Raw genomic sequence first — 11,302 nt, 5'->3', positions numbered from 1 at the left:
GGATGACACAAGGCCCTATTTACACACATGTCAAGCCTGCATTCCCCATGTTATCTCTAAAGTTTGTGTAACTGGAACGACAGAACATTCCATAGTACCACAGAATTTATTGCTCCTTGCTTAAGTCAAGTGATAAGCAAGAACAACAAGCCACTGTCACGCATCTGTTTAAAAAAAAAAAAGGAAGAAGAAAAAGTGTTGACTCTCAAAGATATGCAACAATATATCATTTGGATCAGTTCAGTTGCCATCCTCATATTCCATGACCTGAACTTACTGGATGATCCTCTGCACTTCAAATCCATGTATTTCATCTCTTTACATTTGCCTTGTAGCTATATATATATATATATATATGTATATATATATATATATATATATATATATATATATATATATATATATATATATATGGGTATATAAATCCCTCTAGAACACAATGTTTTCCACTGCATGTCGACTATTAAAATAGCATGTAAACTCTAGTTAAATAGTATGTAAACCAGCAGAGGTGGTGACAGCATACGAATGTAATCCACATCACAGCCGCAGACAACACAATTGACCCCTGATAAGATGTGAAGTAGGAGCCACAGATCATGTAGTCATCTAAAACTGACAAAGAAAAAAAATTGTAAAATTAAATAAAAATCTATATTAGTTTTGAGTGGTGGTGAGTCCAAAATAACCACCAAAAAAAAAAAATTATAAATATTTTAAAATATTCACTGTTGTCCATTGTTCCCTGATTATCTGAACACTCCATGAACTATCTCTCATATCAGAAAGAACACTCAACACTCTTTCAGTCTATCTCTGCCCTCCCTCTTTTTATTGACTTCCCATTTGATGACCGATGAGAGAGGGAGAGAGAGAGAGAGAGGAAAGGAAGGGAATCTCTTGTAGAGGAATTCTGCAAATTCCTGGAGGCCTCCCAAAGGCCAGCTAATAGTCGTACTTATTTTCACACAGACGGTATCTGGGAGAACTGAGAGTAACCATTTAACAAGTGTGTATGCTCATTCCCATAGCAACCACCAAAGAAAACGAACATGGCACAGAACTGTTTGTGCGTGTTTATTTGAACAGCCACATCTGAAGACATTACAGACAGTACTGCCACTGGATAACAAGTATTTCTTTACTGCCTTCTCTATAGCCTTCAGCAATCCAGAGCTCAAAGTCAAACTAATTCTGTTATAATTCTGTTATAATCATGTGTTTGCAGTTTAACTGTGACTCTAATAAGGATAAAGACATTATTCCAGTTTAAAGTGTTACAGTTATGATAGAAAGTATGACTTCTCTGTCTTTATGGATCAATTAGATTTATTTGATCTATCTACAAAAGAAAAAAAAAAGTATTTTTTCATTTATTAAATCAGTTCATTATTCTTAATATATATATATATATATATATATATATATATATATATATATATATATATATATATATATATATATATATATATATATATATATATACACACACACACACATAATTATTTTATTTTATTCTATTCTATTCAATAACCAACATGATCCAGCCACTGCTTAAGAACAGAGCTTACAAACCTACTAGCACAATTGTATTTGTATTTTTTTTTTACGCTGGTATCCATGAGAACCAAACATAGCTCTGGTTGTGTTTGTATGACTAAGTACCCGGTGGTTTTCCTGCGCTCTTACGCACAGTGTGTGCTGTGGGTCTGTCGCTGTCAGAGGGGCGCGCCTTGACGTAGCCACGCAGAAAAAGGGCGTAGTACTTCTATAATGAGACTCTTTAAAGCTGCTGCTCCATACAGCACATTAATCTTGTCGCAGGGATCTGGACTTTGGAAATACGCAGTACTTTTGACACGAGTGGCGCGGCTGCATTTCGGCGTTTTCATCCTTTTTTGTGGACTTACTTTCGCTTTGCTCGCAGTAAGTTGGATTTATATTGCAGTACAAACGTACGTTGGCTATTTATGAGTATTAAAAAGTCTGGAGCGGATCAGAGAGGAGAGTAAATCTTGCCTTCGGGATAAGAAAAGCCACTTTCATGCTTTGGTTCATCCATACAATGATATCTCGGCTAACTTTATAGAGGGACATGCATGTCGTTGCTTAATTATTATAGAGTTTTAAAAATATGCGTTTTGCACTTGTAAACTTCGTTGTAACACTCTTTTGCGCCAAAACTGATGGCGTGCATGATGTCAACTAACTGCGTTCTGAGCTGCAATTTTTGGGAGATCAAGAAAGTTTTGATAAAAGTTATATTAAAAGTCATGTACCATGTAACAATCAGCTTTTGACATACTGGTTAAAATATTTTACTTTATTTTACTTATTTTTTTTATAAAACAAAACGCTTGAATATTATTATATTATATTATATTATATTATATTCAACTACAGTGACTAAATATGTAACCTATTATTATTTAATACATTTTAAATAACTACAGTTTTTTAATAATAACCTAAATCAAATAGCGAAAATATATTATAACAATATTATAACTAATAATTGGTCACTGATATATTTGATCAAAAACACGTTTCTGTGTTTTACAGAACCGTACGGAAACATCATGCTGCTCCTCTTAATGGGAATTGTCGTGTTGCATGTGGCAGGACTGGTTCTGCTCTTCGTGTCAACTATAGTCAGTGTAAGTACAACTATTTTGAATCTTCATTTATTAAATTAATAAAGATCTATCTATCTATCTATCTGTCTATCTATCTATCTATCTATCTATCTATCTATCTATCTATCTGGCTGGCAGGCTGACCGTCTACAGTATCTCTGATATTAAAACAACAAATTATGTGATAGCCAACCTTTTTTTGGAAATTTTGCAATCAATTTGGAGTAGTTCATAAACTCAAACCCAAATCAGGCACTAAAACCAGCTGAAAGAGAATATTTCAGATGTGTTTAACTCCTGCTAATGAGTATTCTTGAATCTAACAGGCATGGGCTGTTAACCCCAACAGCAGTTCAGACCTCTGGACAAACTGCACCACATTGAATGGAGTGTCCAAATGTGACCCTGCCGACACTGGAGGTAGGATCCTGCTACATTTTTAGATTTGTTTAAGAAAGAATGTGTAGTGAAACCAAAAGAAATAAATAAATGGTGCAATAATATTAATTTCAAGAGAGGAAAATGTCTCCCTCTCTGTAAGGGGTTGAAGAGCCACCCTCGGTATGTTACACATAGCAGGTTATTCACGGAGGTCTCCATCCTGGCATATCTGTCAAAGCCCCTTTGCCTATTAATCACACTTTGTGGTGGGTGTGCCCACTCTGCCTCACACCTCTGTACTGCCATCTGTTGGTGAGAATGCAAGCGTGCAGTTTCAACCCACAACAGACCCCTCTTCAACATCAGCTCTGTATAAATAGTTTGGTTGCCGGCACTGAGCTTGGGCCCCTTGTTTGGGAGTGGAGAGTGCTGGGTTGCAAAGAGCTTTGAAAACATATGGGGTGGGGCAGAGGTACAGCATTCAAAGCAGATTAGATTTAGACTGATCTGTCTGTAATGGCGTAGCATCAGATCGCTATAGACCAAACACGGCATGTTTTGAGTCACACCCACGAATCAAAATGCCAGCGACGGGTTTGTTAATACAAAAATGAAGGCTGTTTGAGAGAGAAACATTTATAATTGAATTTATTATTGAAGTTTTTGGTTGAAATACAAACTTATGTTGTCATTGTTTAGTTATTGTTGCCATGTAACGTGCACCAGAAAATAAAATTATATTTAATGCATACATTTTTTTTTTTTTAAAAGTGTATTTTTAAGTACTGTATATTCTCAATCAGATCACTGTTACACTATTGGCTGTTCTTGGAGGGTGAGATGATGTCATAGTTTAGAGCGGGAAACGCCTCTCTGTGCACTTTGGTAATAAGGCGGGCCCAGAATGCTTAGCTGTGTTATTTCATAGCTCTCAGTCAGTTGGCGTAGCACCTATAATGTGGCGTGTTTGTTTAGGGCGTGGTGCGGGGGTTGGCACATAGGGCTTTTCTGTCTCGCTCTCCTGCGCTCGCTCACGTGTCGCGGCTACACTGCTGGACAAAGGCTGTTTTTCAGTTGATTTTAGACGGTCATCTAGGCTGTGAAGGAAGTCTTTTCATTGGTGACCAGATTTTTCTTTTAATTAGAATGTTATAGATGATGTTTAACTTTCACACAAACAAGTACACTGCTGTAAGGACAGATTAAATTGATAGTGACAGTACATCATTACAAAGATTTCTATTTCAAATAAATGCTGTTTTTTAATTTTATGTTCATCAAAAAATCTTGAAAATACTGTATCACAATTTTCACCAAAAATATTAAGCAATACAACTGTTTTTAACATTGATAATAATAGAAATCCAAAATCAAGAAATATTATATATTTTTTTAGTACCAAATCAACTCACTGAATGATTTCATGATTTTAATGGCTATCCTGCTATCACAGGAATACATTATCAGTAAGGTTGTACATGCCAACATTAGGTAGCAGAATAGTCAGCATGAACAGTATTTTTACAGTCTTTATTAATCTTATGTTAAAGTGCAAAAAATATTGCATTAGAAAGAAAAAAAAAAACGAACTAATCACAGTATTTTTATAAATTAATATTAAAAGCCTTAAAAAAAATAACCCTTATCGTATAATGCATTTCTCAATAAATGGCCATCTGACAGCAGCTTGCATTCTTCACATCTGTGCTTCAGCAATATAATTTGAAACAATGCCTGCAGGGTTAGGGGCAAAGCAAGAGGGTTAAATCAGACCTGGGTTGGAAACAAGCAATCAAACCAAGTGCGAAGATTACCTGAATGGTGTATTTTACACCGGGAGTGATGCAGAACAGCTGGCATGGCGAAGCTACTCAACACTGGCAGCTAAAGCATGCTTGAAATCCTATTCATCATCCTGATATAGAGCCATTTCATGGACCAAACTGAGGTTATGGAGGTCTAGTTAAGCGCACAAACTCGCACCCCTGTGTTATGTTTCGCTAATGCATATTTATCATCTGTTAAGCCACATTCTTCACACCAAGGACCATACATGCCCCTCTAAATGCAAACACAAGGCCTCCGCTTTCCAAAACCAAACCTTCTGTCCTGAAATACAAGTCCCTGCCCTAGATGCATGACTGCTGACAGAAATACATAGGGTGTTGTCAAGCTCAAAATGAGTACAGCCGCACCTTAAATCAGGAAACTCCAAATGTCACAAGTCTATAAGGAAGGAAATGTCTGTTTACCTCATGTGAGAGTAGATATACTGAGGATACATTAGGTTACTAAGTAACAGTGAGTGAGTAGACTGTACGAGGGGACGTGCTTCTATTTTTACTTCATTGTTGAGAGAGATTTATTGTATCATTTGTAGTGTGTGGGTGCAAAACACATATAGCAGCAGAACCTAGTATTTATGGATGCATACTAGAATAGTCTCCTCACATGGTCTCTGATGAGATGTTCTGAGAAAAACAAATGCCATTTCCATAGTTGTTTCCATTCTGAGATAGTTACAAGCACAAAACCGTTTAAGGGGCTTTCTTGTTCTTTTAGGGTTATCCATTTGTGCCTGAGCTTTACGGTTTTGCTGTTAATGAGATCATTGCTAGAACTTTGGATCATCCGTATTGCCAGTTCTTCCCCACAAAAGTGCAAAGAATTCGATTTGTGTATGATCTTGAGAAGTCTAGATTTTCAGGGACTTGATCAAGTGTTTCTCTTTTTCTGAATGTAAGCAATGTAATATAGATAGTCGCATGGTCTCATTTTGCAGTAGGCTTTAGTAGAGGATCTGGTTCTTCTGGAGGCTGGAGCAGCGGCTCTGATTTTGTTTTAATCTGCTTTAGAGATTTGACAGTTCTAGTGGCTATAAGGGGAGAGGCAGACACAGCTGAACATGAGAGGAAAGAGAGAGAGAGGTGGGAACCTGATTCTACAGGAATGACCCTTGGATAAGAAATAGACATGCTGGACAACCCATGTATTCCACTTATTACTGCTTGCTTGGGCATGAAAGGTAGAGACTGAGATAGAAAGAGAGCTATGACATGTTCATGCTCACGCTTCTCCTTTGACACATTTACATACTCAGTTTACATATGGTCTCATACTGTATGATTTAGAAGAACAGCAAAATGCTCACCAAATCCTGTCATTATTTAACTTTAAGAACAATTTTTTTTCCAGCTGTTGAACAATAACAACATTGACAGTCAATCAAAATCCATTCTGCTTTAAAGAGCTCAAGCATTTCAAGGGGCAGACAACATAACAGCAGCACATGTTTCTAATAAACAACTATATTGTGTGCTGGTGTGGACACTAATGTAGTTATTGTTGTTGGTGTGAACAGGCCTGTATTCAATGTCATAATTTCTTTATGACTTTCTTCTGAGGAAAGAAAGTATCCATACACTCTTGTGTTTGGATAGTTTTTTTGGGTTGGTAAGTGATTCTGGGTTCATAAAGTTTTAAAATAATTAAGTGTTTCTTATTGTGAAGAATGTTTTATTAATCTTTTAATTAATCTATTCCATTGCACACTTTTTGTGCAATGGAAGGTTCCATGGATTTTTAAGGGTCTTCATTGAGCTATAGATGCCAATAAATAAACGTTATTTTTAAGAGTGTACCCCAAAGTTTTGAACCCCATTGAGGGCAAAAACAGTTGAAACATTCTTCATTTTCAGACAAAGTCATGTAGGTTTTAAACACTTCTTAAACAGAATTGACATTTTAGGTGAAGTATCCCTTTAAAACTCTATTGAGGATAACAATGGCAAAACAGGGACATTCCAAAACCAGAATACACGCTAAACATTAAACTAAAACATATGCCATTCCTCATCAATCCCAAACTCCCTCAAACCTCACAGCACACTATTGACTTTCTTGATGGAAGAACTTATGGTCCAAAGCTTTTGTCTTGAGAATCAATCTACACTAACCTTCAAAAAAATAAATAAAAATAATAATAATGATAATAATAATTAATTCTTAAATTAAGATTTTTATTCAATTAAATATATACAAAAGATAAAAATTCAAAAGATTCAAATAAATGCTGTTCTTGTGAGCTTTCAGTTTTATAAGTTATTGTAAATTCTAACATTTCAAAATATTACTGTTTTTACTGTGTTTTTAAGAAGTGCAGCCTGGGGAGAATAAGAGATTTAAGAAGAAGATTTAAAGCATATTAAAAATTTTTAATCTTCAAACTTTTGATCAACAGTGTATGTGCAAAGCAAGTGAAAATACTAATGCAAACATATACTGTCCTGTCCACACATGTAAAAGGGTGGAATGGCTCTAATGCAAGATAACAATGACACACGGGGGGCTTTTAAAGCCATCAAATGTAGGTTATGTAGCGTTAATGGTGCTCCTTGTAAGTTGCTGTTTTATGGCCTTGGAACGTCAAGAGATGATCAATATCAGGTGCTGGTAACCTGCTAAGAGCTTTTAGGAACAGAAACCTCATTATGTGATTGAACAATACATTAAGAGTTCCTGGATTCTCCAGTGCTCTTTATATTGATGAAACAGCCATCAAAACTTTAAATGCAACATATTGGCAACAACAAGAGGTCATTAAGAACTGATATTTGGTGTTTTTTTCATTATCAATAATACATAGATATCTTAGTGCACATCTCCAATTGAATGCCAGTGTAAAAGTGCAACTACCGGTACATCTGTTGTGATCGATCAAGAATAGCAGATGAGAAAAGAAATAATGATGACCTGTTTAATTTCATGTTCATTTAAAATGTCTCATTCCAAAGAGCAAAGTTGTTGTTTTTTTCTGCAAAGCTCAACTGCCTTGAGTGGTTTCAGGAGTGAGGAAATGCACTAATGTTTTGAAATGCTTTCTGTCTTTCAGTTTGGATCCAGGCAGTCCAAGCTCTCATGATCCTGTCAATCATCTTCAGCTTCCTGTCTCTCTTACTGTTCTTCTGCCAGCTCTTTACTCTTCAGAAGGGTGGACGCTTTTTCCTCACTGGAGCATTCCAGATCTTTGCTAGTAAGTATCTTGACGTCATTTGGACATCAGTGGATCAGTACGGTTGTTTGAAGATGCTAATGAGGTTGAAATAATATGCTGACACATTCATGCAGTGTTAATAGACCCAAAGTGTTCGCTGTTGAAATGAAGAAGAGCCATAAATTGCTATTTGTGCATATGCATTTAAGCTAGCTGGCTCAGGTGATCTGAGATCAATTACCATTTATTAATAAAAGATTATCTATGGGACATCTACTGATCTCCTCTGTTCCTATGGAGGTGTATTTGCTTTCATGCGGGAGATGAAAAGACCTTTGGCCTTAGTCTTGTTAGTCTAATGAATCCTGTCAACTCTCATTAAACCACAGACAGCACAGGAGGACCCTTTAATGCACTCACTTCCTGCAGATAATTTGGTTATGATTTCTTAAGATTAAATCATGCGGCACGCAGAGTTATAAATAGGCAAGGTTACCAAAACGAGTAAGCGTTTCTCTTCATTTATGATAAACAGTACGTGTAAGAGATCAGATATGGAAAGATTAGTTTCACAGTCATTTACTGTACTGTAACTGAAGCTAATGTAAAAATGATAGCTCTCATTAGAAATGTTTAATTAAATTTTCGGCTGTTTGGGATGTGATGAAGATGGAGGATTATTAGAGATCATTACTGTGCCTGGATAATGAATAGTTCTGTGGGTGCCACGAATGCTTGATCTTTCAGTACGTACTGAGGGCTTTTAGAGTTCATATCTGCGACTCGCATCAGAGAGGATGGATATTAATTAATTGAAACTAAATGTCAGAGGAGAGCAGAGGGTGGAAACAGCACAAAGCCAGACAGTCACAGGTGCCCACTGAGTTGGCACCGGATACACAGCCACTGCCACAAGATGAAATGTCAAGACTGGCACGCTGGAGGTGGTCTGTGGTCTGCCTGACATAAAAGTGCTGAAAGTGCCATGTCATACTTCCTCCCTCTCATGCATACCTTATAGTCAAGACTAGGCCAAAACAGCATTTCTTGGATAAATGTTATTTAGTCAATATATTAGTAACAATTAAAATTACATATTAACTACTGTAAACAAGTAAGCAAAGACATCATTCTCAATTACAGCACACATTGTTGGATATTAAATTAATATCCTGACCACAAAAGAGTTCCCAAAACCTCAAAAACAATGTTTATAATGGTACAAAATTATATTTATAGACTGTATAGGTATTAATAAAAAGTAGGTAATAAAAAAAAATGATTTTTTATTTATTTTACATCACCAAATCAGCATATTATAGAATGTTTTCTAAAGGATCATGTGACACTGAAGACTGGAGTAATGGCTTTGCATCACAGGAATAAAATACATTTTAAAATATATGGGGAAAAAATAATAATTTAATAATATTTCACAATATTACAGTTGTTACTACTATTTTTGATCAAACAAATGAAGCCTTGGTGAGCATAAGATTCCAAAAAAACAAAAAAAAAAACACTTACTACTAACTTTTAAAAGTCTTATAAAACAGCATAAATGGAAGTGAGTGGGAATCATGTAAGTATAGATAGATATATAGATAGATAGATAGACAGACAGACAGACAGACAGATAGATAGATAGATAGATAGATAGATAGATAGATAGATAGATAGATAGATAGATAGAACATGCAATGTTAAAAACACTGAACTTTTAATGTATGCCAAATAAAAATAATAATAATAATAAAATAAATATATTTTCAAATAAAAAATTATAGAAGGCAACATCAATTATTTATTTTTTTTACATTTCTAGAAACTTAAATTTTTCTTGTCTTCATCTTCCCCCAGGTCTTTTCGTTATGTGTGGAGCTATCATTTATACGGTGATGAACCCCGAATGGGTCCCTGCCAAAGAGTCCTACGGCTTTTCCTACATCCTGGCCTGGGTAGCCTTCCCTCTGGCGTTCATAAGCGGCTTAATCTACGTCATCTTGAGAAAACGAGAGTGAGGTGGCACCTCTCTCTAGTGGGCGCCACCTAGAAATACAGCTTTGAAGCCAAAGTATCGCACTGCTTCCACAGAGAAGTGAAATCACGCAGTATCTTCACCCAGGGGGTCAGTCAAAATCAACCCCGCTGCCACCCCGAAAAGACATATTCAATACTGTCATCATTTGAAGTTGTGTATATAGTATCTTTGGTTTAAAACCTATTTATAACACTTTTTACATATATGTACATAGTATTTTATGTTCGCTCTGTTGACAAAGAACCTCTGAAGAGCTTTTCTTTTAGCTAATTAAGTGCCTAGAGTTTTTGTCGCAGAAACATGCATCATTAGGCATAATGTGTGTTTGTGTCAATATTTTCTTTTCTTATAAGGCCAAAAATAGTGATAAAAAGGTGTTGATGTATTTTAACCAAAGTGCATGTATTAAATTATAGGGACAATGAAAGGAAGTGTTTTCAATGAAGCTGCATTGAGAATTCATAGATGAAGTAAGTTTTGAAAGTTTTTTTTTCTTAGTTTCCAACAAAAATGGTGCTATGTATTTACCATTCCTTTAACTAAAAGTCATTTAGATTTTATTTAGAAGGACATAACATGACTGAAAGCCAAAATCAGAACGCCATTGATTATTTTGTGCCTGTGCCTATAACATTATGATGTATATACAGTACTCACCAAAAAAGGTTCATTTTATAATAATACAAACAAAATGTGTTCTGAGTAACGTGCTTATTAGTTTAGATTTGGGAGATTGTGATTGGAGGGATTGTAGTAAAAACAGAGGCTAGGGAATATTGATTTTAGTTTTTTTAGAGCAGTATTAGCAGAAGAATTTGAGAAAGCAGTAATTCTTTCACTCAGTTTAATATATGTCGCTTATATGTTGCATTTAAATCCAAATACAATTCAAATTCTGTAATGTCTGATGGATTTGATCACTTGTTAGCTGTTATTATAATCGGAGCATTGCATAATTAAACAGCTGAGGCGAACACCCTGCATATTCAAATCAAACAAGCATAAAAAAAAAATCTCAAATAAACATGATGTAATGGTGTTGTTTTTTTATTGTATTATAATATTATCTTATTATAATCTTCTTATTATGAAAAGCATATTTAAAAGCATCTAAAGTCGCAGTTTTGTGATGGTGGTGGACACATCATAACACCTGCATGCATGGAAACATTTTTCAATACTTGAAATATAACATGCTGCAATGTCTACCATTTGGAGATGCTCTGTTTCTACTCGCATAACTCACGGTAA

General features: G+C 35.4%; 1 protein-coding gene across 1 annotated transcript; it reads left to right on the top strand.

The window, feature by feature from the left end:
* Window positions 1–1,768: 1,768 nt before the first annotated feature.
* On the top strand, window positions 1,769–11,080 carry LOC122134012 (peripheral myelin protein 22-like). The gene is made up of 5 exons (XM_042768017.1): window positions 1,769–1,926; window positions 2,563–2,657; window positions 2,963–3,056; window positions 7,909–8,049; window positions 9,871–11,080. Exons 2-5 carry the CDS (start codon window positions 2,580–2,582, stop codon window positions 10,029–10,031), a joined length of 474 nt encoding a protein of 157 aa, XP_042623951.1. The 5' UTR covers window positions 1,769–1,926; window positions 2,563–2,579; the 3' UTR covers window positions 10,032–11,080.
* The last annotated feature ends 222 nt before the right edge of the window (window positions 11,081–11,302 follow it).

Source organism: Cyprinus carpio, chromosome A12 (assembly GCF_018340385.1).
Source record: "Cyprinus carpio isolate SPL01 chromosome A12, ASM1834038v1, whole genome shotgun sequence".
In the NCBI taxonomy this organism is placed as follows: Eukaryota; Metazoa; Chordata; class Actinopteri; order Cypriniformes; family Cyprinidae; genus Cyprinus; species Cyprinus carpio.
Note: the sequence above shows the minus strand (reverse complement) of the source record. Positions and strands in the feature narration are given on the sequence as shown.

Bases quoted from the DNA above. Each gene is read 5' to 3' on its own strand.
- LOC122134012 (XM_042768017.1), top strand. From the start codon at position 2,580: ATGCTGCTCCTCTTAATGGGAATTGTCGTGTTGCATGTGGCAGGACTG. The intron at 3,057-7,908 runs GTAGGATCCTGC...TCTGTCTTTCAG, and splicing joins TGACCCTGCCGACACTGGAG to TTTGGATCCAGGCAGTCCAA. The intron at 8,050-9,870 runs GTAAGTATCTTG...ATCTTCCCCCAG, and splicing joins AGCATTCCAGATCTTTGCTA to GTCTTTTCGTTATGTGTGGA.